Source organism: Coregonus lavaretus, assembly GCF_964263955.1.
Source record: "Coregonus lavaretus genome assembly, chromosome: 23".
In the NCBI taxonomy this organism is placed as follows: domain Eukaryota; kingdom Metazoa; phylum Chordata; class Actinopteri; order Salmoniformes; family Salmonidae; genus Coregonus; species Coregonus lavaretus.
Window position 1 is genome coordinate 29,829,607 of NC_140010.1, and position 20,373 is coordinate 29,849,979.

The window sequence follows — 20,373 nt, forward strand, 5'->3', positions numbered from 1 at the left end:
TTAATTCAACTGTTTGTATTATTTTGGTACTGGCAGTTACCTGCATGTATTTGTGTATGTATGCATGCATGCATGCTGTTTACAATGATGTATGTAATCAGATGTGAAGGTGGTAGCTAATTCTTCTTCTTCTACAACATTTGGTCAGAATAAGGCCAAAATAACGTATTCTTATGCCATACTAGTCTAACATTACACGTACAGAAATCATGCAGATGATTTCAGTACGATTTGTACTTTGCAAAATATGCCAGTCAGCAAAACTTATTGGCAAACGCATACGGGTCTTTATCGGGATATGTGTTGTCGTCACCCATTCTCAGCCATCTTGTTGAAACGGAGAGAGCCACACAACTCGAATACAAACCCTGTGCTGTCAGTAAAAGCAGAGGTAAGACAGCGAAGACAAAATGCACAGTTTTGCTATAAAATAAAGCTAAACTATCGAAACAAGCATTCACGATGCTAAAGAGCCCAGTTTAAGCGATTTGAACGCGTTTATGAGTGTTGTTGTACCAGCATGTTTGCTTGGCCTTGAGGCTTGGGACTAAAGTATGTGGGAGCACCGCATTGGATCGGAGCGAGGTGGGAGGTATTTCAGCGTTGTGGCAGAAGGCTCGTAGGCCGCACGGAGGTTTGGGGGTTAAGGATTAACTTGTCAGCCCATTACTTCTGTGCGATTTTGTGACAGTATGCCTTTTTGATTGTTTTCCTTAAGATACATTTAGCATTTTCGTAGAAATTACTGAGCATCAATGATCGATTGTTGCTAAAAGCTTTGTAAATCAAAGTTTGCTAACTGGTAACAGTAGTTACGCTAAATAGTTAGCTACCTAGCAAACTAACCTCGCTAACCTTATCGATATAGCTAGCTATTGTACCTACCAGTTAGCTAACTGTCTTATAATGTTTGAACCAGGTATCATTATTGATGGTTAAATACAGTAGCTACAACGTCAATGATTCTGCAAACTGTTTGATTAACTAGCTGTCATGCCGTTACTTAGCTAGTATGTTACTACCTTATTAAGCTAGTTTAGCTGTCGTTAGTTTGCCAACCAACTTGGCAGCACAGGTGCCACATTGGCTAGCTAACTAGTTACTGGTAGTTGGTCTTTAAATGTTAACTATCAGGTTAGCTACACTGTGTATTAACATTAGCTAATTAGCTAGTTAACAGCAGTATTGCTAGTTAGCATTTAGCTAAATTCACGTATGGGAACGTGCGTGGGTCAGTCGGATTAGCAAGCTAATTATGGTCAGCCAAGTGGGAAGTTAGCTAGCTACTGTAGCTCATGTGTTTGAAAAGATATGACGGCGCGTTATACAACTTATGTAAGTAACTAGTAAAGTTTATTGTTAGCCAGGTACCTAATTTGCGAAAATTCCTTGTCTTATAACAACGTTATACAAAATTGATCAGACATAGACATGCATATAAACTCATTTGAGCTTGATAGTTAGGCTTATTCTAAGCCTAGTACATTGTCGGCATTATCCATTTTAACTAAAAGTCCAATAGTATTGGCTACTTGAAATGTGTAGGTTGAAACTTGAATATTTTCCTTACAGTTCCATTTGTTCAGCTGCAATTTGTTCCAAGTCACAACCTGAAGTTACAGGCTACAGTACTGACAGTGACATACTGTATGTTGTAATCTAATACATCATTCGTGACGGGTGTTTTGGTGTAGGATATAAACGTTATTTTTTACAAGAGTTGGCAGCTTGATCTTTTTTTTGTCACAATAAATAATACATCAAATTCGAATGTTGATTGGTTGTAGTCCACACGTGGCTTGCAACAGGCGAAAAGTCCACCCTCTGCATGTTTCCTGTTTATCCTATAGATAGCTGGCGAGACCGATTGCATTTTGAACATCCATTTAGGTAGCTGACTAAACTCCACAGTGAAGGAAGTTTCTGATTAACTCCATCAACGGAGTGGCGCAGAGACCAGGCTTTGTGGAAACCAGATCAGACAACATTGACTGAACCAAGGTCAATATAAAAAAGAAAACAAATAAATTATGAAAGCTTACCTTGTACCTATGTTTGTCCCCTGTAGATGTGTGCCTTTGTTTGCTGTATTTAATACTTTTTCAATAAACATTTTATTATAGGGATACTTCGGGATTTTGGCAATGAGGCACTTTATCTACTTACCCAGAGTCAGATGAACTCTCGGATACCATTTTTATGTCTGCATGCAGTTTGAAGGAAGTTGCTAACTAGCGTTAAAGGAATGACTGGAGGTCTATGGGTATCTGCTAGCATTGAATCTGGGGAAGTAGATAAAGGGCCTCATTGGCAAAATCCTGAAGTATCCCTTTAACGTTTATTGAAAAAGTATGGATTTCATCAAACTACAGAGGACAAACAAACTGTAGGTACAAGGTAAGCATTTCATAGTTAACATATTTTGAAGTGTTGATTTTGAGCGAATCGGAGCTGAATTCCACAAAGCCTGGTCTCTGCTCCACTCCATTGGTGGAGTTAATCAGAAACTTCCTTTACCATGGAGTTTAGTCAGCTAACCTTTAGGCTGACCTAGGGTCATTATCTAACTGGTCTGTGAACTTAAACTAGGTAGCCTGCATACAGCACACAATAACTTGTTTGTTATTATGGGAATTTGCATGCAAACATCCAAGTTTATTGTAGTGTTTCCAGAATAAAGCCTGTCAGTGCAGGGAAGGGGCGACGCTGTTGTCAATTATAGGTGTCTGAGGAGCATCTTTGCTAACTGGGAAACTTCCCAAAATAGCTTCAGTCAATTGAAATTGTACCCCTTGTGTAAGGGAGGGATGGGGCTATCCTCAGGAATGAGCTGGAATACCATCAACTCACTGCAAGATCCAATAGGCCTACATCTAAAGCATTAATAGCTTAGGAAATTAATGGGCTGATGCAATATTTGTTACACCATCTAATTATTTTTTAAACCATTATTTGGGTCTGTAATCTTTGATGACAAGAAATTGATATATGATTTTCAGTTGCATCAGCAGATCGATTACTGAAAACATTTCCAATAAAAAATATTCAACCTAAAGTTTGGTGTTTGTTGTATTAGGCTAATAATTTTGGCCCTTTCCTCCCCATAGAAGTTCTAGGAAGAATGGCAGAAACTCAGACACTCAACTTCGGACCAGAATGGTTAGTATAGCCTCATGTTAATGATTTCTTCTTGCGCTGAAATGTTGTATTAGGTTGATTAACAGGGATCTGGGTTGTTAGCTGGTTTTTCTTTTGATACCTGGTGCCTCACATTTTGAGGCCTGCCAGTTGTCCTCTAAACTTCACTTTTGTCTTTCTCCTTCTGTCCCTATTCCCCCACTGCGTTTTCCCCAGGCTCCGGGCCCTGTCTGGGGGTGGCCATGGGGGTGGTAGCAGCAGTAGCGTTGCCACCTCACCACCTCTCTCGCCTGCATTGCCAAAGTATAAACTTGCGGACTACCGCTACGGGAGAGAAGAAATGCTAGCACTTTATGTAAAGGATAGGGAGGTGAGGCAAATGCATTCTGATGTGTTCTAAAAGGATACAGAAATACATGATTGGCATGTAAATAAAGTGACTTGTATCAGCAGGTTGTAAATGGTGTGAAATTTAGATGTATCCTTTTGTGGAGTAATATTTGTTTCTATTCAAATATATAATGCCCTTTTCCTGTAATTTGTGTATTAAAACCTGACATTGCAATGGCTCATACTCTTTTTTTTCTTTATCCTTATCAGATCCCTGTAGATCTACATGATAAGGATTTTCTGCCAATTTTACAAGAGGAGCCCCTGCCACCACTGGCACTTGTAGCTTTTACAGAGGAAGAGCAGGTTGGTGCTTTCACTGTTCCTATAGGAGGCCATGCTAAAATGAATATGCAAAATTATAACTACACCTTTCTCAGTGTTTTTACCCATTTTGTTTCTAACCTAATAAGTATAATTGTTGGTCATAGACATGTCTTTTTAAAGTCCTGTCAGCCTCCCTCTCTCTCTTTCTTCATCCCCCTCTTTTTCCCTCGATCTCCCCCCACAGAGAAATTTCTCCATGTCTGTAAACAGTGCAGCGGTGCTCAGGCTGATGGGAAGAGGAGTGGGTCCAGTGGGGCCAGGGGCACCGAGGGGTCGAAGTACTTCACGGGGCAGAGGTGAGGTGGAGCGCCTTATTGTGTCAATGTGTGCATCCCAATAGTCTAACGTGACTTACTCTGCTTGTCTCCTCATCTGAAAACAGTGGTATGGAGGAGGCAAAGCATACTTAAAGTTGCTTTCAACTGTTAAGCTATTTCAGTCAGTGCTGATTTAAGGAGAGGAGAGGAACCCACTTTAGATTATATTGATTATTGAGACCCACCCCTAAGAATGTTAACAATCTTGTGCCAGCTGCACAGAAGGGAATTAACAGTAGCACTTTGTTTCTATGCTTGATTATGCCTCTGTCAGTAGAAGCTATCACAGCTGGCTGAATTCATCATCACCAGCTAGCGCCAACATTAAAGTGTAGTGTGTGTGTGTTTGAATCCTTCTCGAGTGTAATGTGATTTGTGGATTCAAATAAAGTATTTAAAATGTGTATCTGGCAGGACGGGGTAGAGGAGACGGAGGGTTTTACCAAAGAAGTTTTGATGACGTGGAGGGAGGCTTTGGCCGCGGAGGCAGGGAGATGCACCGCTCCCAGAGCTGGGAGGAGAGGTAATGGACTACACTCACTGGAGACACGAGCGTGTAACTGGAATTTTCACACACATACACTTTGACTTCAATGTATGATTTATGCAAATGTTGAGTGGGCGCATCTTAAGCTGGGTTCCAAGCTAGTGGAATGAGAATGGTCTAGACCACGGCTTTCCAACCCTGTTCCAGGAGATCTACCGTCCTGTAGGCTTTCACTCCAACCCTCATCTAGCCCACTTGATTCTAATAGTTAGCTGGTTGATACACTGAATCAGGTTAGTTACAGTGGGGAAAAATTGTATTTAGTCAGCCACCAATTGTGCAAGTTCTCCCACTTAAAAAGATGAGAGGCCTGTCATTTTCATCAAAGGTACACGTCAACTATGACAGACAAAATTAGATTTTTTTTCCCAGAAAATCACATTGTAGGATTTTTTATGAATTTATTTGCAAATTATGGTGGAAAATAAGTATTTGGTCAATACCAAAAGTTTCTCAATACTTTTATATACCCTTTGTTGGCAATGACACAGGTCAAACGTTTTCTGTAAGTCTTCACAAGGTTTTCACACACTGTTGCTGGTATTTTGGCCCATTCCTCCATGCAGATCTCCTCTAGAGCAGTGATGTTTTGGGGCTGTCGCTGGGCAACACGGACTTTCAACTCCCTCCAAAGATTTTCTATGGGGTTGAGATCTGGAGACTGGCTAGGCCACTCCAGGACCTTGAAATGCTTATTACGAAGCCACTCCTTCGTTGCCCGGGCGGTGTGTTTGGGATCATTGTCATGCTGAAAGACCCAGCCACGTTTCATCTTCAATGCCCTTGCTGATGGAAGGAGGTTTTCACTCAAAATCTCACGATACATGGCCCCATTCATTCTTTCCTTTACACGGATCAGTCGTCCTGGTCCCTTTGCAGAAAAACAGCCCCAAAGCATGATGTTTCCACCCCCATGCTTCACAGTAGGTATGGTGTTCTTTGGATGCAACTCAGCCTTCTTTGTCCTCCAAACACGACGAGTTGAGTTTTTACCAAAAAGTTATATTTTGGTTTCATCTGACCATATGACATTCTCCCAATCCTCTTCTGGATCATCCAAATGCACTCTAGCAAACTTCAGACGGGCCTGGACATGTACTGGCTTAAGCAGGGCACTGCAGGATTTGAGTCCCTGGCGGCGTAGTGTGTTACTGATGGTAGGCTTTGTTACTTTGGTCCCAGCTCTCTGCAGGTCATTCACTATGTCCCCCCGTGTGGTTCTGGGATTTTTGCTCACCGTTCTTGTGATCATTTTGACCCCACGGGGTGAGATCTTGCGTGGAGCCCCAGATCGAGGGAGATTATCAGTGGTCTTGTATGTCTTCCATTTCCTAATAATTGCTCCCACAGTTGATTTCTTCAAACCAAGCTGCTTACCTATTGCAGATTCAGTCTTCCCAGCCTGGTGCAGGTCTACAATTTTGTTTCTGGTGTCTTTTGACAGCTCTTTGGTCTTGGCCATAGTGGAGTTTGGAGTGTGACTGTTTGAGGTTGTGGACAGGTGTCTTTTATACTGATAACAAGTTCAAACAGGTGCCATTAATACAGGTAACGAGTGGAGGACAGAGGAGCCTCTTAAAGAAGAAGTTACAGGTCTGTGAGAGCCAGAAATCTTGCTTGTTTGTAGGTGACCAAATACTAATTTGCAAAGAAATTCATAAAAAATCCTACAATGTGATTTTCTGGAATTTTTTTTCTCAATTTGTCTGTCATAGTTGACGTGTACCTATGATGAAAATTACAGGCCTCTCTCATCTTTTTAAGTGGGAGAACTTGCACAATTGGTGGCTGACTAAATACTTTTTTCCCCCACTGTACAACAGGAGGGTAGCTCTCAAGGAACAGGGTTGAAGAGGCCTGGTCTAAACCCATTTGTTTTATGAGGTTTACATATTGTCATGTTGATTTATATCTGTCTGTTTTTAACTGCGTCATCCTTTTTGTCTTTTTTCCAAGTCATGCTGAGTCTATTTTCTCCCCATCTAGGGGAGACAGAAGGTTTGAAAAGCCAGGTCGAAAAGAGTCAGGTTTGTGTCAATACTTTCTAATCAAATAGTCAATGCAGTTAGAATGTAATGTACTTAAATGCCAGTTACAGCATTTGCAGGTAATGTAATCATTTATTTTTCTCTGTCGCTCCTCTGTTCCATTGACTTGGCAGACGTTGCTCCTGCCCACTTCCCGATGAATCATAGTAAGTTTGCCCTCCACGCCCTTGCACTTATACACGTCCCTTTCTTGTCAAGGGGAACTAGATGCTGTTTCTCCAAAGAATATATATTTTCTATGCTAAAACTGAGTGTAAAAGTGTACTTCACAAGGGCCTAACTGTAACGCTGTACACTACTTAATCAGGCAACAATACAGCTCTGCAAATGTTTAGACATCTCACCACTTATTTATTGAAATCAAGGACAGTATCAGGCTAAAATATGATCTATTTCTCATGTAGTGCTACATATGTATGTACAAAAATAATGTTGAACTTGATGTTCCCCTTTTGATAAAATAAAGTTATTCAATTGTTTCCCCTCCTCTCCAGTCCGTGCTAACTACGAGGAGGTTGGGACCGGCATGGGGGGCCTGCCTGTGAGGAAGCACGATTTTACACGATCGGAGAGTGAGAACTGGCGTACGTCCCGCGACGAAGTGAATGGTGAGGACGGTGACGAGGGGGGCTGGCGCCTGGCGGGTGCCCCACGACGGGACAGCGACCGGTGGTGCCCCCCGAGTCCAGGTGCGCCCTGTAGTGATCCTACACTGCTGCCACCACATTGTCCTTTGGATGGGTGTGCGGGTGGTGGTTTTAATTGCAGGCCTAACTCGCTACAGGTTGATTTTAAAAAGGCAGTCTTATCCTGAACTCTTAAATCACAATGGACACCTCAAATCATACTACAGTCCTGTAATCTAGCTTGTCAATATATGTATCTTGGTTAGGCCACCTAAATGAGAATAGGTTTTCAACAGGGAGTACTGGAATCCATTCGGACACACGATAACATCACAAAAAAAGGCATCACATCTAAAGTGGTGGACTTCAATGTGAGAGAATGGCTGGGGTAAAGCTGAGTGACAGGGTCTCTAAACCGCTCCTCTCCTCAGACGGGCTGCGGTCGGCAGGGCGGCGAGAGGCGCACCCGGGGGAGCAGCCACGGCAGCGCCGGTTCCCGTTCGACGCCAGAGAGGACGAGCGTGGCTACAGGCGTCCCAGGTCGGGCAGCGGCAGCCTGGAGGAGGATGGTGGTAGCCTGCCAGAGTGGTGCCTGGAGGACGCTGAGGAGGAGACGGGCACCTTCGATTCCTCCGGAGCCTTCCTCTCGCTCAAGGTCCGAGTGAGTGTAAAATCCATATAGTCAAACGAACATCACTTGTTAAAAGGGATACTTCGGGATTTTGGCAATGAGGCCCTTTATCTACTTCCACAGCATCAGATGAACTTTTGGATACCATTTTTATGTTTCTGTGTCCAGTATGAAGAAAGTTAGAGGTAGTTTTGCGAGCCAATGCTAACTAGCGTTAGCACAATGACTTGAAGTCTTTGGGTATCTGCACAATGACTTGAAGTCTTTTGGTATCTGCACAATGACTTGACGTCTTTGGGTATCTGCTAGCAGATAACCATATACTTCCAGTCATCGCGCTAACGCTAATTAGCAACTTCCTTCAAACCACACGCAGACATAATAAATGGTATCCATGAGTTAATCTGACTCCTGGGAAGTAGATAAAGTGCCTCATTGCCAAAATCCCAAAGTATCCCTTTAATGGGTGCTGGGCCAAATAAAGGTTGAAGAAATGAAGTAGGACCTGCACACATTATCGAGGTCTATCGAGTAGATATGCAATGATTATTGGTTTTCCCCAATGGGCAATTTGTTTGCAGCTATTACAAGAGGTATGGCATCGGAGCACTGTGACATGGAACTATGTGAATGCAAGGCTGCTATGAGAAGGAGATATGGAGACTTTCATGACAATTCGTGTATATATTTCTCATCCACAGAAAGCTCCCAAGGAGCCCATCCTGGAGGAGGCAGAGCTGGACTTCAGACCCCTGGAGGAGTGTGATGAGGGCCTGGAGGAGGACAGACAGCCCCGGGAGACCAAAGACTCAGACGGAGAGGCAAGGAGAGAGCCCGACAGAAAACAGGGTGAGTTAAGAGGGGTTGAAACTATGTCCGGCATACTGTATTTTTGCTCCCAATAGTATGTATGTGGAGATTAACATAAATTAATGTATCTTGTCTTGGTTTTTTCCCAGATGTGGGGAGAGGGGTAGAGGAGGCGCCGCCTGCTCCCTCGACTCCAGAGCCCCAGCCACCCGCCCCTCGGCTGCCCCCCAGCCAGCCCGACAGAGCAGAGGAGCCTGAGAGGCCACTTGAGCGGCCCCCAGCCCCCGAACACAGGCCAGAGGCCAACAAAGTCCCCCTGCACGTCCCCATGTCGATGCCCATGTCCAACACAATGCTGGAGTCCCTCCCCATCCCCCACACTGCAGCACACACTCTCACAGGTAAGCTTACACAAAAGCAGGGGATGAGTACAGTCAAATCTGCCACATTTGTTTCTTCTTAAGGCTGTTTGATGACATATTGTAAAGTAAATGACAATGGTATTTCCCCCTGTAACCTTGTGCTTCAATTATACAAACTCAGGATTGCATGTAGTTTGAGATTGTCACCTGCACATAGAATCTAGAAGTTCCACCTCCATCTGTGACAGACTAACCCCACGCCCTCTGTCCTGTCCAGTGTCTCCAGTGTCGGCCCCGTCGTCCACCATCCAGATGCAGCAGAAGCCCCTGGACGTGCCCGTGGCTATGCCGGCCACGCTGCCCTTCAGCGCCAGCCTCATGGCCCAGAGCACATCTATCATGGCCCCTAACATTATGGCCCCCAGCACGCCCATTGGAAGGCCCACGGTCATGCCGCCACACCACACCATGGATGAAGATGAGAGACTGAAGCACTTTGAACAGGTAAGAAGACAGTAGGCAGGTTTCCATTGACCCAGGTTTATTCAACAAAAGCAGTGTCACAAGAAAAATCATTGTGACATTTGTAATGGACATGGCAGACGTAGGAGACATTTTCAAAAGATCAAATACATTTTTATCCATTAGATGGGCGGATTTTTCTTTTGTCTAAGTTTATTGCGACAAATGATGGAAATTCAAATAAATTATGATTGCGAATAATTCTGAAAGTAAGCGGGGCACGTGATGTTATCACGTAACTATAAAGCTCCACTCTTCATTTAATTATAAAAGCCTATTGCTTGCAAAATCCATTCATTAAACTATAAAAATGTTTATTTGTAAGACAAGGATTGTCTTGACTTTCAAGAATGCCTGAATCGCTTTACATTGCAATTTGAAGTTTCATCATCAAATAGTTTGAGATCTCTACTATGAGTGCAAGTTACACTATGGCACGGACTGTGGCCATAATAAGGCACGTGAGAATTATTAGAATACAGTATGGCAAATATGAGTCAATTCTTGCATTCAACCCTTGCTGGCTTTTGCAGGCTACTTGAGACATGAAACAGATGAGTGGGCAGGGCATATAGGCTGTCGCCACTTTATTAATAAACAATTAGTCTATATGGATAATGGAAACACTTTACCACTTCATTTTTATTCGAAATTCATTTTTTTTGCATATATATATATTTTTTTGTTGTGACTTCATTACGTCCAGCTGTTTTGATCGACATGACAGATCAATGGAAACTCACTTTGGCAGGCAATTGTCACATCTACTTTCTATCCGAACTTTCTAAATGTCAACAAAAAAAATCACTGACAAGTTCATGGAAACCTAGCTTATGACGGTTTCTGGTAGAAGTTAGTTGGTTGCAGAGCTGCATGTTGAGCAGGGTAGTGAAAGTTACCAAGCTGGTTTTGGTGAAAATGAATTTGGACCATCTCTGGACATGAAAGTGCAGTGTGGGTTCACTTCTGAAACACGTCAAGAATATGGAGAGGATGTTAATTGAATTGTAATGAAATCAAACGCCTTATTGCCATTCTGTATCTCTCTGGGATAAGCTGAGATAGTGGTGTTTGTTTTGTGATATGTATACATTCATGACGCTCTACAGGACTTGACAAACTTCTTTAGCCACTTCTTTAGCCACTGTTACAGCCCACAAAGGGTCTGTAACACCATGGGCCAAAAAGGTGACTGAAAATAGTTTTGTACGATGCAAGGAAACCACGGCTGGTCTCTGATCCCATGTACAATCTCCTGCTGTTGTGCCCTTAAGCAAGGAGCTTTACCCCCCCACAAAGTAAAGTAACTGCACTGTTAGGCTACTGTATTAAACATTTGGTGAACCCATCTGGAGAGCTACTGGGTGTACAGGCTTTGGATCCAGCCCTGCTCAAACACCAGAGTCAGCTTATCAAGGTCATGTTGAGCAGGTGATTTTTTTTTTTTACAATGTGGTGTGTTAGAGCGGGGAACAAACAAAAGCCTGCACACCCAGTAGCTCTCCAGGAGGATGTAAACATTACATTTACCAACCAAATACTTTTTGTCTTTATTTCAAAGATTTTACCAAGTTACAGTTCATATAAGGAAATCTGTCAGTTTAAATAAATAAATGAGGCCCTAATCTATGGATTTCACATGACTGCGAAAACAGATATGCATCTGTTGGTCACAGATAGCTTAAAAAAGGTAGAGGTGTAGATCAGAAACCCAGTCAGTATCTGGTGTGACCACCATTTGCCTCATGCAGCATGACACCTCCTTCGCATAAACTTTAAAGTTTTAATGTCACATGCACAAAAACCCAACAATGCAATGCTAGAAAAAAAAACATGAGAAATAAGAAATAGAAGAAAACTAAGTCAGTTCCAATACCATATTTACAGTGCATTCAGAAAGTATTTAGACCCCTTCACTTTTTCCACATTTTGTTACGTTACAGCCTTATTGTAAAATTGATAAAATTATTTTTTCTCTCAGCAATCTACACACGCTACCCCATAATGACAAAGTGAAAACAACAGGTTTTTAGACATTTTTGCAAATGTATTACAAATAAAAAACAGAAACCATATTTACATAAGTATTCAGACCCTTTGCTATGAGACTCGAAATTGAGCTCCGGTGCATCCTGTTTCCGTTGATCATCCTTGAGATGTTTCTACAACTTGATTGGAGTCCACCTGTGGTAAATTCAATTGATTGGACATGATTTGGAAAGGCACACACGTGTCTATATAAGGTCCCACGGTTGACAGTGCATGTCAGAGCAAAAACCAAGCCATGAGGTGGAAGGAATTGTCCGTAGAGCTCCGAGACGACAGGATTGTGTCGAGGCACAGATCTGGGGAAGGGTACCAAAACATTTCTGCAGCATTGAAGGTCCCCAAGAACGCAGTGGCCCCTATCATTCTTAAATGGAGGAAGTTTGGAACCACCAAGACTCTTCCTAGAGCTGGCCGCCGGCCAAACTGAGCAATCGGGGGAGAAGGGCCTTGGTCAGGGAGGTGACCAAGAACCCGATGGTCACTCTGACAGAGCTCCAGAGTTCTTCTGTGGAGATGGGAGAACCTTCCAGAAGGACAACCATCTCTGCAGCACTCCACCAATCAGGCCTTTATGGTAGAGTGGCCAGACGGAAGCCACTCCTCGGTAAAAGGCACATGACAGCCCGCTTGGAGTTTGTCAAAAGGCACCTAAAGGACTCTCAGACCATGAGAAACAAGATTCTCTGGACTGATGAAACCAAGATTGAACTCTTTGGCCTGAATGCCAAGCGTCACATCTGAAGGAAACCAGGCACCTGGCCAAAACCTGTGCGAGGTTTCCTCCAGACGGGCTGTCATGTGCATTTTACTGAGGAGTGGCTTCCGTCTGGCCACTACCATAAATGCCTGATTGGTGGAGTGCTGCAGAGATGGAGGCCACTGTGTTCTTGGGGACCTTCAATGCTGCAGAAATGTTTTCGTACCCTTCCCCAGATCTGTGCCTCGACACAATCCTGTCTTGGAGCTCGACGAACCATTCCTTCAACCTCATGGCTTGGTTGTTGCTCTGACATGCACTGTCAACTGTGGGACCTTATATAGACAGGTTTGTGCCTTTCCATATCATGTTCAATCAATTGAATTTACCACAGGTGGACTCCAATCAAGTTGTAGAAACATCTCAAGGCTGATCAATGGAAACAGGATGCACCTGAGCTCAATTTTGAGTCTCATAGCAAAGGGTCTGAATACTTATGTAAATAAGGTATTTCCGTTTTTGATATAAATAAATAAATAAAAAAGTTTATGCTTTGTCATTATGGGGTATTGTTTGTAGATTGATGAAGGGGAAAAAGCAATTTAATCAATTTTAGAATAAGGCTGTAACGTAACAATGTGGAAAAAGTCAAGGGGTCTGAATACTTTCCGAATGGACTGTACAATAAAGGTGTCTACATTCACCCCCATGTCTTTCTCACTCTTCCTGTTTTCCCTCTCTCCTTGTGAAGGAGGCAGAGAAGATGGTGGCGTATCTACAGGACAGTGACGACCGGCTGGCTGCCAAGAGCTCAGTACACAAACCAGCTGGCCTGCCGCTCACACACGAGGCTGCTCTGAAGTGGTTTTATAAAGACCCCCAGGGAGAGATGCAGGGTAAGACAGAGGGAGAGAGTGAGGGGAGGGGGGAGGCTTCTTTGAATGAAAATCTGCATACTCTGCAACCAGTATCATTTCAACTAGTCACCACTGCTAGAGAGAGACTGGCTTCTTTATCTATTATCAATGGCACGGACTGCTCAGAGTGCATACACCTGTATTTCCTGGTCTAAAGTCAATTATTAATCTTTGATTAGAAGTGGTTGTACAGCCCCGGAGTAGAATATCCTTTCAAATAGTCAGACTCGGAACCACTTTCATTTCTAAAAATAGTTTTTAAATGGATAAATGTAAAAGTGACATTGTCAAATCTAATCATCTCCCCCTCTCCAGGTCCATTCAGTAACCCGGAGATGACGGAATGGTTCCAGGCAGGCTACTTCACCATGACCCTGCTGGTGAAGAGAGGTTGTGACGAGGTCTTCCAACCCCTGGGGGAGATCATCAAAATGTGGGGCAGGGTCCCCTTCGCCTCCGGACCAGCACCGCCACCCTTACTGGTAACCATCACTACTTTTAAATATTGTCAAATAATCTTGATATGGGCAATTCAAAATTATTCAGACACTCCCTGGACCACCTTAATTTCTCATTGTCAAGACAGAGCAAGTTTGTGTTGGCCGCCGGCACGTTCAGAAGGAAAATGTTGTGAATGTTGCCATTATTTATTTTGCAAGTCAGAGAGGCATGTTAGCTGTACATAATTTATTGCGTTCCACAACGTTGTGCATGTTGAACGCATCCAAGGTGGGCTTCCGTTTGCCTATCCCATGTCTAACTTGCTGTGTTCACAGGGTGACGCTGGGGACCAGGAGCGTCTGAAACTGCAGCAGGAGCTGACGGCCCTCAACCTGTACCAGCTGCAGCAACTGCAGTACCAGTACCTGTTGAGGCAGCAGTACGCCCAGGCCCTGGCCCAGCAGAAAGCCCAGGCACTAAACTCAGCACCACACCAGCAGCAGCAGCAACAGCAACAGCAGATAAACCTGCTCCTCCAGCAATACCAGGCCCTCAAGATGAGGTCAGCGGAACACACGTAAGTGTACCCACGCACACACACCTCTACTGCAATACCAGGCCCTCAAGATGAGGTCAGCGGAACACACGTAAGTGTACCCACGCACACACACCTCTACTGCAAGACCAGGCCCTCAAGATGAGGTCAGTGGAACATACTGTACGTAAGCACACACACCGACAGTAATACCGGTGTCCGAGAATATGTCAGGCACACATTAACACAGAGTAGGGTGACGTTTTCCCTAGACACTGATCTTGGGTCAGTTGAGCATTTTCCCCACTAATGGTTAAGTTTAGGATTGGGGGAGAGGATACTGATCCTAGATCTGTACTTAGGGGAAACTTCACCCTGGAGAACCCTCACACACACAGCAATACCAAGCCCTCAAGATGACGTCACACATACAGATAATGCAATGTCGATCATGTCTATGTTGTTAATGTAATTTGTTTCTGTGTTTGTCTCCCTGTGTAGAACATCTGAGAGTCTCTTACCTCCTGTGACGCGGTCCATGTCTGTACCAGACTCCCAGGGTTCTGTGTGGGAAATGCAGAACCCCTCCTCTCAGGCCTCTTGCACACCAAACATCCAGCAACCTGCCCCCAGTGGTACGTCTCAACCCAGAACACAAATACTTGCACAGAATTTGTTTCGGCTGAAGTTTTATAGCAAATAGACCTTTTGATAGTTTGAGTATCTGAACCTCTAAACAGGACGTTCTTCAATTTACAAAAATAAGAGAAGCCTCAAGCCTATAATGACCATCCGGCCTGACTGACTGTCTGTTTTGTGTGTCCTTTGCAGCGTGGGAGGGCAGCAGTGTGTGGGATCTGCCCATAGACTCCATGGCCCAGGCCCCCACCATAGAACAGATGCAACAGCTGGAGAAGAACAAGGCTGCTAAGGTAAGAGCACCATATTGTCTATACTTATGCAATCCTTAGTCCTAGATGATGTAGATGTAGGGCTCAATGTGGGGAATTGGGACATTTTAAACCCTTTAAAGCTAGACTAGATTCAGCACTGCATCTATTGAGATGAGAGCGATGCAAGACTTTGCTCTCACACTGTCACACAGAATATCTGCGTATGTGCACGGGTGTGCTTCACGCTGCTACAACGTGGTAACTACCGGACCAAAACAGCGGTGAAGTTTGGCCTCGCGCTTCAATGCTCTTAGTTGTTGCGGAAATCGGACCGATATCGCTGAGTCTACCTTTTTAGAACAAGTATTAAAAATAAAACAATGTGATTTGCTTTTTAAAGGTCTCTCCTCCTCATCAACTGGAGCTGGAGCGGCGTGAGGCGGAGCTGAGAGCCAAGAGGGAGGAGGAGGAGGAGGAGGAGAGGAAAAGACTGGAGGAAGCGTTACGGGCCCGACAGGAGGAGGAACGCAAACGCGTGGAGGACGAGCTAGCACGTCATAAACAGGTTAGAGGGGGTGGTCATCAGACTGTTGCCTGCTGAAATAAGACGGTCATAATACCACTCTTTAGAGAAGTTGGTATGAAATGTTATGAATTTCAGCTGCACCTCACCTAGTCTTTGTTGATTTTCAATACATGTTTGCCTAGAGAGTTGCAATTTGACCCAGTAGCCAGTCTATTCCTAGGAAGAGGCCTTGATTTCTGTTTAATGCAATTCATTTGATTGATTGATTTTACTATCCACAGGAGGAGGAGTTGAGGAGGCAGCGGGAGCAGGAGGAGGCACAGCGCAGACAGATGGAGGAAGAGGAGCGGCAGGCACAGGAGGAGGCCCTCCGCAGACTGGAGGAAAGAAGGCGGGAGGAGGAGGAAGAGCGGAAGCAAAGGGAAGAGTTCCTCCGTAAACAGGTACTGGGCTTAACATTAGGCTATAACTAGCAATGCAAATGGCTTTCTGAGATACGAATAATATTACTACACAGAGCATACATGTAACGTTAGCTAGCGAGCCAGGAAGCTAATGTTCGCTATCTAGCTAGCTAACTACGTTTTAACTTGCAATGAAAACAACTTTCTGACAAAATTAGAAACTTATAATATCTGAAAATGTAGCTAGACTCTTACCCATATGTATGGATGAATGCTTCACAGAAGCATGTCTTTTTCATTTGGTTTGTAGCTAGCTACAGCTTGTTTGGCCCATTGTGTCAAGCCACTCTGGTTCACAATGACCGTGTGCAGAAAGTAGTCCATCACAACTTTTTCCCAATTGATCTATGTTGATAACGCAATGTTGAGAGCAGTAGCAACACTTTTGCAGTTCTCCATGGCTAACATATCTTTCAAAAAAGCTGCGGTAGCAAGGATTATCTATACAGACTGAGCAGCTCATGTTATAGACAGAAGCATGCTACATGACCGACCAATCAGAACTCATCTCTCGGCTTGTCCAGCCCATCCATCTTCTCAGCCAATCATGGCTAGCGGGAAGGTTCCTGTCTTTTTCCGTGGCTAAACCAACTAGGCTCGTAATTTAACAATTGTATTCGTATTTACAGATGCCATACACGTTTGTTATTAAGGCACATGAAAGTTCACGTTACTGAAGACATTTCTGCCCAAAAATGCATTTAGACAAATAAATAAAGTTAAAATGCCTTTCCTGTGAAGTAGTGACCTGTGACATACAGTACGCCTAGCTTCTTGAAATGGGTATGTTAAAATAATTGTTACATAATTTTACCAATATGTTATTGGGCTCATTTCTGGAGGTTGAAATTACATTTTAGTGTGTGTCAGCATCATTTTATGTTGATTCATTTTGGAGTAGAATGTACATTTTAAAAAGTCACCAGAACTGAGCTTCTCAGTCCTTCTACATAAAAATTATCCCAGGGGAGGAACCAGGACTCCCTAAGAAAGGGGACTGGAATTGGCTAGATTCGCAGTTTAATGCATCTACAAAATTATCCTCTTTCCCTAAAAGCATGATGGTCATGACATTTTTACATGAAAGGAGAGATCGACTTAAGTTTCAGTCATGGGATTTTTTTTTTGCTTTAAGATTATATGGACAGGGGTGACCTGATCCTAGATGAGTACTCCTACTCTCAGATGCTTTGTGAATACGGGCCCAGAGCTGCTGTGAGGAATGCTAAAAGGCATGTTGCTACGTAGTGTTAATACTAAAGTTGACCCTATTCTAACAACCACGTTGTTTCTCCCCAGGAGGAGGAGCGCCGGAAGCAGGAGGAGCTGGAGGCCCTGAGGAGGCGCGAGGAGGAGAAGCGGCTGGAGGAGGAGGAGGCCGCGGTGGCATTGGCACGGCAACAGCAGGAGGAGGCGAAGAGGAGGGAGCAGGAGGCGGTGAGGCAGCAGGAGCTAGCCAGACAGAGGCAGCAGCAGCAGGAGGCGCTCCGCCGACTACAGCAGCAGCAGCAACAGCAACAGCTAGCCCAGATGAAGGTGACTAATATTATAACACTAACACAACACTAAAGACACCTAACACTACACTACAGCTAGCCCAGATGAAGGTGACTAATATTATAACACTAACACAACACTAAAGACACCTAACACTTCACTACAGCTAGCCCAGATGAAGGTGACTAATATTATAACACTAACACAACACTAAAGACACCTAACACTACACTACAGCAACAGCTACCCCAGATAAGGGTAACATACTTAGTATGCACACACATCTACCACTACACTAGCCCAGATGAAGGTATGACTACCTTTATAAACTACACACCATATATAACTACCAAAGTAACATTGAAGTCAGAACATCACTGAATACTGTATTTTAAGGTGCCTGTAATTTAGCATGGAAATGTACTGGTTACCTGACTACCCTCGCTCCTTTCCCCTGTCCCGTAGCTGCCGTCGTCCTCTAAGTGGGGCCAGCAGTCAGCAGTCACGGCAGCAGCCATCTCCCAGTCCCAGAACGCCCTGTCGCTCGCTGAGATCCAGAAAGTGGAGGAGGAGAGGGAACGACAAGCACGAGAGGAGGTGTGAACATGGGGGCTGAATTCGTAGAGGGATACAGAGGCTACCAATCTGGACAATGCACAACAGCATTTTGGATACCATAATAACATTTCACCATATATCAACTATTGTTTAAAAAGGCTCTAAACTGTTAAAAATCCTTCTCAACCTTTATAAGGAACTCAGTATATCTCACTCCCCCCCCCCCCCCCCCATGCAGCAGCGGCGCCAGCTAGCAGAGCACCTGAAGCTCCAGCAGCAGCAGGCCCTGCAGGAGTCCCTGCAGCCCCAGGCCAAGCTCTCTGGTTGGGGCAGCGTGGCCAAGCAGCCGGCCACCACCAAGTCCCTGCTGGAGATCCAGAGGGAGGAGGCCCAGCAGGTGAAGCAGAGGAAGGAGCAGGGGGGTGGGGGCCAGCAGCCCAGTCACCCCACCGTCACCCAGCAGAACCGCGCCCAGAACAGAGCTGTGAGTCACTCGTTGGTTCGTTCATTCATTTTTTAAATCGTCTGCATTAATTCTGGTTTGGTCGTCCATATCATGTATTTGACTGTGCTGATAGTGTTGTCTAAAACGGTGTTTCTCAAACCTTTCTTTGAGGACCCCCAGATGTTTCAAAGATTTTTGGTAGTCCTGAACTAGCATACCTGATTCGTCTAATGAAGGGCTTGATGATTAGTTGACAAGCTGATTCAGGTGTTCTAGGTCTGGAATAAATCAAATACATTGAACGTCTGGTGGCCCCAGGAGAAGAGGTTGGGCAAACAGTGCTCTAAATGAAAGACGACTGTTGGAATAATTCTTCCCTTCATTCTTTGACATAATGACAGTTTAGTTTATTTGGATCCTCATTAGCTACTGCACATGCAGCAGCTACTCTTCCTGGGGTCCACATAAAACATATAAATACATGACAAACACAGTAATAGACAAGAACAACATAAGCTATTACATTTACATTCAAAATAAAATAAATTATAAAATTAAAATAAGCTATATATAGGAAAGACAACGACAATACTATTTACAAACTATTCATATATACATATTCTTATATACAGTACAGTTAAATTAGATCTTTAGATAGGCTCTGTTATACAATGTTTTTTAAAGCTAAACATGCTTTTTGCCTGAGTAACCTCTAGTAGCAGAGCATTCCACGATGACATGGCTCTATACATAACTGGTCTGACAAGGTTGGATCTATCTCCCTCTTCCCCCAGGCCACTGCTCTGAGTTCCTCAGTGTGGGGCTCGGTGGCCACCAGCAGCGTGGGAGGCGGGGCTCCTAACTGGGGCGGGGAAAGTAGCAGCATCTGGGGCGACAGCACCAACTCCAACATGGGCTTCTGGGACGAGGCGGCCCAGCCCCCGCCACAGGCCCCACCCCCCGCCAGGAAGCCCAGCGCTCAGAAGAACAACAAGGCAAACGCCAACCTCAGGTACAACCTCAGGACAGTTTTACAGCTTGCACCTGCTTGTCTATTTTGGCTGCTAGACTGGAAAGGTTGTGGTCAGGACAATTCTCTACCACATGGCTGTTATTTACATTTGAGTTAGGGGAGAATCTTCCACTCAGTCCAATGTTTTGTTAGTCATACATTGATGTCAATAACAATGGGAGACTAAGTGAAAATTCGACTTACAGATGCAACCAAATTTTTGGCACCCTTGTATGATTTACTTTTTCTTTTTAAATAAGTTGAAAACTTTTTTTTGGGAGGGGGTCTGTTTTCTCATATCAAAATCATTGACTGAGCACAGATTGCCTCCCTGCACATGCTAGAAGTTGGTCGTATTTAACAGAATTTGACTAAAGTGTGACTTTGTGGCTATTTACATCGTTTTTGTTCACACCCTAGGTTATTTTTCAATATCAGTTTGTGTTTGATGCAAGAGCTAGCCAAGCGATTCTCCACCGTTACCACAGCACCTCCCGCCCTTAAAGGGGCAGCTGAAAATTTATCTCACATAAGTGACTCATATTTGATGGTATACTATGCCTGATTGAGCATGGAACACTCCAAAAACCTTTTATTCATGAACTCTTAGTCATTTCTAAA

At 44.1% G+C, this 20,373-nt stretch overlaps 1 protein-coding gene across 1 annotated transcript in view; it reads left to right on the top strand.

Annotated features, from left to right (window-relative positions):
* Positions 1–322: 322 nt before the first annotated feature.
* The window catches only part of LOC311099072 (GRB10-interacting GYF protein 2-like), a 28,996-nt gene continuing 8,945 nt past the window's right edge, over positions 323–20,373 (top strand). Inside the window, exons 1-24 of the mRNA XM_084139688.1 lie at positions 323–391; positions 3,108–3,159; positions 3,355–3,508; positions 3,739–3,834; positions 4,040–4,151; positions 4,587–4,695; positions 6,676–6,746; positions 6,881–6,913; positions 7,262–7,456; positions 7,825–8,054; positions 8,726–8,873; positions 8,984–9,235; positions 9,474–9,700; positions 13,216–13,360; positions 13,697–13,863; positions 14,158–14,399; positions 14,859–14,992; positions 15,189–15,289; positions 15,651–15,815; positions 16,058–16,219; positions 17,540–17,776; positions 18,203–18,334; positions 18,534–18,779; positions 19,535–19,752. Coding sequence (XP_083995814.1) covers positions 3,122–3,159; positions 3,355–3,508; positions 3,739–3,834; positions 4,040–4,151; positions 4,587–4,695; positions 6,676–6,746; positions 6,881–6,913; positions 7,262–7,456; positions 7,825–8,054; positions 8,726–8,873; positions 8,984–9,235; positions 9,474–9,700; positions 13,216–13,360; positions 13,697–13,863; positions 14,158–14,399; positions 14,859–14,992; positions 15,189–15,289; positions 15,651–15,815; positions 16,058–16,219; positions 17,540–17,776; positions 18,203–18,334; positions 18,534–18,779; positions 19,535–19,752 — 3,614 coding nt within the window. The 5' untranslated portion in view covers positions 323–391; positions 3,108–3,121. The remainder of the gene's footprint in view (positions 392–3,107; positions 3,160–3,354; positions 3,509–3,738; positions 3,835–4,039; positions 4,152–4,586; positions 4,696–6,675; positions 6,747–6,880; positions 6,914–7,261; positions 7,457–7,824; positions 8,055–8,725; positions 8,874–8,983; positions 9,236–9,473; positions 9,701–13,215; positions 13,361–13,696; positions 13,864–14,157; positions 14,400–14,858; positions 14,993–15,188; positions 15,290–15,650; positions 15,816–16,057; positions 16,220–17,539; positions 17,777–18,202; positions 18,335–18,533; positions 18,780–19,534; positions 19,753–20,373) is intronic.